This window comes from Phaseolus vulgaris, chromosome 1 (genome assembly GCF_051622355.1).
Source record: "Phaseolus vulgaris cultivar YP4 chromosome 1, ASM5162235v1, whole genome shotgun sequence".
In the NCBI taxonomy this organism is placed as follows: domain Eukaryota; kingdom Viridiplantae; phylum Streptophyta; class Magnoliopsida; order Fabales; family Fabaceae; genus Phaseolus; species Phaseolus vulgaris.
The window spans coordinates 42,556,981-42,563,639 of NC_143498.1; the positions used below are offsets into that span (position 1 = coordinate 42,556,981).

The 6,659-nt window shown below is 31.8% G+C and overlaps 1 protein-coding gene across 3 annotated transcripts; it reads left to right on the forward strand.

The window, feature by feature from the left end:
* Positions 1 to 1,444: 1,444 nt before the first annotated feature.
* LOC137817744 (E3 ubiquitin-protein ligase SINAT2) lies at positions 1,445 to 5,830 on the forward strand. 3 transcript variants are annotated; one of them, XM_090302927.1, is made up of 4 exons: positions 1,445 to 1,781; positions 3,254 to 3,549; positions 4,523 to 4,909; positions 5,329 to 5,830. In XM_090302927.1, exons 2-4 carry the CDS (start codon positions 3,328 to 3,330, stop codon positions 5,647 to 5,649), a joined length of 930 nt encoding a protein of 309 aa, XP_090159053.1. In that variant the 5' UTR covers positions 1,445 to 1,781; positions 3,254 to 3,327; the 3' UTR covers positions 5,650 to 5,830. The 3 variants fall into 3 exon arrangements, with proteins under 3 accessions (XP_090159053.1, XP_090159055.1, XP_090159054.1); XM_090302929.1 differs by having other exon boundaries at positions 1,485 to 1,715; XM_090302928.1 differs by having other exon boundaries at positions 1,653 to 1,942.
* Positions 5,831 to 6,659: the final 829 nt, after the last annotated feature.

Here is a 6,659-nt window from a genome sequence, read left to right on the forward strand (position 1 = left end):
TGGTTCCATTATAAATGGGGGCAAAATAAGATGAAAATATTGGTTTGTACCATTAGTTTTATTTTTATATTTTTATTTTAAAACACAAAATAAAACAAATATATATATATATATATATATATTAAAAGTATACTTAGTCATCAAAATATTTTTTAAATATTTAATTGATTAATTATTTTTTTAATTGGATAAATTAAAAAAATATGATTAAATTATTTTATTATAATGAATAATTAAAAATTAATCAATAAATATTAATAATTTAAACTACAATATATGAATCTTTTCAATAAAAATTTAACTTAATTTTATTTTTTAATTTGAAAAAATTAATAAACCAGCTTTGGTAAAGTTGATGGATAGATTAAGTGTATCAACGAGTTAAAAATACCAACTTAATCCATCATGTTATGATAACTTGTCCGCACCTCTTCATTTTTTTATCCTAATTTTAATTTATAAATCATAATTATATCATATAAGGTAATTTTTAATTTTTTTTTAATAATTTCCAAAAATATATTTGAATTCTTAAAGAAATAATTAAGAAAGAAAAAAAGTTGATTTAAACTTGAATCATGATAGTTTGATACTATCATTTTTTTCATAATAATATTATTATTTTATTTATATTTATTTTATTAATTAAATATAATATTTTATTGTTAAAATAAGCTTAAAGTGAAAATAAGAAAAAAAAAAGAATTTAAAAAATAAAATATTTGTTAAAGAAACATTAAACAAGTGATGTTTACTTGAACAACGCTGAAAGTAATGCATAAGTTTATTTCTTTATTTTTCTTTCTTCATTTTTGTCCTGAAACGAACATAAAAACCTAAACTCACTTATTGGATCCTCATTATTGCTAATGGTCAAGAAGATGACTTTCTATAACTGCTGCACAAAAAAGTAAGAAAACACAGCACTCACATTCACGAGCTAAACGTGTGCGTGTTTTTTTTTTAAAATGTTTTGTTAGTGTGATGGCATGATTTGTGGAATTGTAAAAAGAAAACAGAAAAATAAATAAGAAAATAAAAATATCAGAAAATAAAATATAAATGAGTTGTTTACACACATAAATAGAGAGTAAAAATGAATAAATAGTATAACAGTTTATATAATATTGAATAGCTGAATTTAGCTTAAACTAAAAGATAGACATTGTCATAGTTGTCTATGTGCAATATTTTATATTATTTTATTTTTATGCATTTAAAATTATTACTTACAAACAAATGTTAGAGTTAAGACAACATAAATGTAAAGAGACGTTAGAAAGAGAGAGGATAGAAATAAAAATAGGAAAGTGAAATTAAGATAGAATATTAAAAGGGTATTTTTATTTTTTTTTACCTTTTCAGTTAGGGGAAAATAGCGTGTGAAGGGAGATAAAATCGGTTTTAAAATTAAGAGAAGAAATGAAAAAAAAGAAAAAGGGTTTTACTTTTAAACGTCGCGTGCGGGAAGGGTCACTGGACCACCTTGTTGTCTTGGCAACGTATCGTTAGGAACGAGACCAGACAACAGAGACGAAGACCCCAAAATATTTTGTTATTCTCAAAATTCAAAGACCAAATAAAAAAACAAATTAATAATAATAAGAACAACAGCAATAATAAAATAATAATAAATCAGAGGAGAAAGAAACAGAGCACAATACAAGGAAGTTCTGCGATTTCGAAGCAGAAGAAGGACAAGAACAAAAACTTTGGTATTCTTCTTCATCCATTTGCATACCAACAAGACACGCTTTTTTCTTCAATCTCCATAGCGGGGGGTAATCTCCGTAACTCCCGGAACTCGTCTTTCGATATGTTTCTCGTCGCTACTTTCATTTGCATTCTGCTTTCAAAAAATTTCATTCTTTTTTCTTTTATGCGCCCCAATTGGTTTGTTTCTCACACACGCACGCACTCCAGGCTCGGAATTCTCAACTGGGTATTTGTTTTTTCATTTGTTTTTTGTGAGTTTGAGATTTTCTCATCTTGTGTTTTTCTTTTAACTTATTTGTTCAGATTCGTCTGCATTTGGATGTCATGTGCTTGATTTTTGTTGCTCTGCGATTCTATGCATGGGATTGGTTCTTGCATATAATGAATTGTTTAACTTATGTTGTTTGGGATTTTTTCTTTTTCGATTTTGATTGGTTGGATTGAGTAGGAAAAGGGAGTACTTTGGCAAAGCCAACCATGCTACTTAAGCTGGTTAATGAAGCTCTGGGTTCTGCTTTTGTATCTGTCATTTTTTTGTCTCGTTTTTATCTGTTTAATGGATAATTTAGATGAGGGAAGAGGTAAGGGATGGAGAATACTGATGATATGATTCAGTTTTGTGTAAAATTTAAGCCACAGTAACTGCTAGATGTCATTAAGCAACATATTTTGTTTGCTTTAATGTCATTGCATTAGAAAACAAAGAACTAGGACGGGGTCAATTTTAGTGAATAGGAACGTCCTTGGAAAATTATTTGGGTTTGGATTTTCCCAATGAGCCTCCCGTGGTGGGGGACAGGAAGAAGTATTTTTTACATTTATGATTTTTGGTTTGTGTTATTTGTTCTATTCATCCTTCTCAACCTCAAGAAGTTTGAAACTTTGAACATTGATTTAACAATTTCATATTAGTTTAGCCGTTGGAATGACATATTGTTTGGTAACAAATATATGTTCTACTTGTCTTCCTATAATCCGTAACGACTAAGCATATTGACTGACAGATTATTTGCTTGATATTTGGAAAAGAAAATTACGTTTCTGCTATTCTTTAATGATTACAAATAATATCTGCTTTTAATTTTGGTCATATCTGCAAATTTTCATTTCTTCCTCCCTCTGTGGGACAAGGCTTTGTTGTTATTTCTTTCTGTGAAAATTTTCATCTAGTATGTAATTTATCCATGTTAGCAGTTAATCAGGTTTACTGATTTACATTTTGGTTAACTGTGTAACATTCAGGTATATTTTCTTTGTTGAGAAATCAAGGTCAACACTGCTATAAAGAAATTATTATTTGCATGATGTTTTCCAGAAGTACTCAGGCACTTTAATTTGCAGTTAATCTGGTTATTGTTGCATGTGTATGTAGCTTACCTGAAATTATCCTAATTCTGGCTGAAAAATCACATCTTAATTAATCTTGTATGTTTCTTTTTCCCCCTTCCCTCTACTTTGGACCAAAGAATATCATATATGACTAGTATAGCATCTACTATGTAAGTACTTACGCATTGACCATTTAAATGTATAACAGATGTAGCATTCCATAAAAGTAAGAGCTTTGGTTTCTCGTCATTTGGAAAGAAATACTGTAGATCTGGGTTAGCAATGGCTCCTGGAAGCAGTGTTTTCAAAGAAGTTCTTGAATCTCATCTGATGTCTTCAGATTATGAAACAGGCAAGGCTAAATCTGAGGCCAAGAGTAATAGTACATCTACAAAATCTAGTGTTGGGTTGAATGGAAAGAACGGAGTTAGTTCAAATAATGGGGTGTACGAATTACTTGGATGCTCTGTTTGCAAGAACTTAATGTATCCTCCAATTCACCAGGTACGGTGCTTGCAATCTCTTATTTTTGGGGTCTATGCATGTGTGCGTGGAAAACTTTTTCTTGTAATTCATGATGCATATTAATGAAATAGATATAGACATACAAATAGTGGCATTGTGATTTTTATCTCCATAGTCCTTATCGGATGGTTGTATATGAAGACAATATCACTTGCTTAACCTTGGTTTCCTTGACAATGTGGGATAAGTTTAGTCATTGATCATGAGTGAGACATGGGGAGATGCAGTGATCAGGATGAACAGATTAAAATGATCATAGCTTTCTATTAAGTTTTTCTTTAGTAATGTGAGTTTCACGATAATTATCAAATTTGCTCCCCATTTGTTGCCTTCAATTCTGTCATTAACATAAGTGAATATTTTAGACACTTTCTATTTTGAATTTAGTTCAGATTCCCAGCCCATCCCGCAAAAGGAAGGTTGGGAATGAGACATGCTGATTCTGCCTATGTCTATGGATATTATGGTTGAATTGCTTATGCTAAGGACAATGGATTTAGTCGAGAATAAAATTTCACTCAAGTGCGTAGGAAGGAGGAAGTAAGAAGATAGTTTTGAAAACATTGACTCAGGTGTTGTTAGTTTGGTGAGTGTTTGGAATTCCATTCAGTTGAACTGAATGCCAATCTACTTCCTCTTCCTTCTATGTAGTAGAGTGCTTTGGAAATTGGGATTATTTGTTCACCGTGCTTTCAACAGATTCCCAACACACCCTTATTATTGTTGTTGTTGGACCTTTTCACTGGAAGCTACATGCATCTAATCCTCCTGTACTGTACTGCTTATTCTACTGAGAGGACTGTTGGATTATGTAGATGGTTAAAAAACATGCTGGAAGTCTGAAACTCTTTAGTCATTATTCTCACTTCACATGTTTACTATGAATATGTCCTGTCTTGGAATTTTCTTTTAATTTCTAATATTTTGCACATGGCTGCATTGTGTGTTTCAGTGTCCAAATGGCCATACATTATGTTGCCATTGTAAAGTTGAAGTCCACAATATCTGCCCATCTTGCCATCATGAACTTGGAAATATAAGGTGTTTGGCTTTGGAGAAAGTGGCAGAATCGTTGGAGCTTCCTTGCAGATATCAGAGTCTAGGTTGTCATGACATATTCCCTTACTATACTAAGCTCAAGCACGAGCAAAATTGTGGATTTCGTCCATACAATTGCCCTTATGCTGGATCTGAGTGCTCAGTGATGGGTGACATTCCGACTCTTGTTGCCCATCTCAAGGATGATCACAAGGTTGATATGCATGATGGATGCACCTTCAATCACCGATATGTCAAAGCAAATCCTCATGAAGTTGAAAATGCCACATGGATGCTAACTGTAAGTTATTTAATGAATTATAGAAGCTGGACTGTTGGATGATTTGATGTACTATATTTCACGGACTGTTGGATGATTTGTTATTTAATGAGTATAGTAATCTGATGTCATATCCTCTAATGTATTTAATTTCATGTGTGCACATGGCCATGCACGTTGGGTTTAAAAAAATTATACTGGACTGTTTTTAATTCGAAGCAAGTACTGTTTAGAATCATCTTGGGTCACATGACATACACGTAGGTATAGTCTTTTCACTTTTGATGAATAATTTGAAATATGGAATATAGTTGCATGATGTAAAGCTACTATACGGATCCACCTTTCGTTTTCTGAATGCATGTCATGATGTTAATATCTAGCACATGCCCAATATAAAGAACCCCACTTGACATGTTAGAATTTTTTTTCTTTTGCAGGTTTTTAATAGTTTTGGAAGGCATTTCTGCTTGCACTTTGAGGCATTTCAGCTTGGCTCAGCTCCAGTGTATATGGCTTTTTTGCGATTTATGGGTGATGACTATGAAGCAAAGAAATTCAGCTACAGCTTAGAAGTTGGTGCAAATGGGCGCAAACTTATGTGGCAAGGGATTCCGAGGAGCATTCGGGACAGCCATAGAAAAGTTCGGGATAGTCAAGATGGACTTATAATTCAGAGGAACCTAGCCCTTTATTTTTCTGGTGGAGAAAGACAGGAGTTGAAGTTGAGAATCAGTGGTCGTATATGGAGAGAAGATTGAGAGATAGATGTAAATATAATACTCTTATTAGAGATGTAACCATTGTTTTAAGATTTTTGCTTTCTGACAATGAATCAAGCACTATGTCTGCTTATCTCTCCATAGATTCTCATTCATCTGCATATAGTCTGTGTCTTAGTTGTGAGCTTCACTTTCAATTTGACTCGGCTTTCTTTCTTTCCTTTTTGGACTAAATTATGTGCTTCTCAATATTCGAAATCAAACTTACACGGTTAAGTAATTTTTTAAGACTTTGGTGCACTAATTCTCAGACTAGTAACTTCAATTGTAAAACCCAACCTACCTTACAGGAATGAATCAAGGAAGGTATATATATATATATATATATATATATATATATATATATATATATATACACACACATACATACGCAAACTCGAAGTCCTATGCAAGTTTTGTCCAAAAAAAGTTACTGCTTTCATGAAGCTCATAGAAAGTGTCATTGTGTTGAAGTAAAAGTAAAACAGGCATAACAAATTAGATGATCAAACAATAGTATAAAAAGTAAAGCAATTTTTTTTATAATGTATTACCCATTGGAATTGTAAGATTAAATATTATGAAAATGATATGCGTATCACCGAGATAATCATGAACACCCATGCTTTACTAACACATGCCACTTTTAATTGAAATGGAAAAGTAGTGAGGTGACTTTTCTTTTAACAGCATCTAAACGTGAGAGTAGGATAACCTTATGAGAGGAGGACAACCCTAATGCTTTCTTTAGATTTGAGGATGGTTTCAAGAGAGAGGACAATGATCGATTTGAAGGAAAATTGAGGTTTTGGATTAAGGAAAAAATAATAAAAAGTAAGGGAAATGAAGAACAATTTATAAAAATTTGTGAGTGATGTAATGAGTGTCATTGATATTGAAATTGTGAGATTATAATTTTGGTCTTGCGGTTAAAATTAATTTAAAATAATATGATGACTTATGTGCGAAGGGTAGAGAATGATTAAAACATTATTTTCGCTACGACCCAT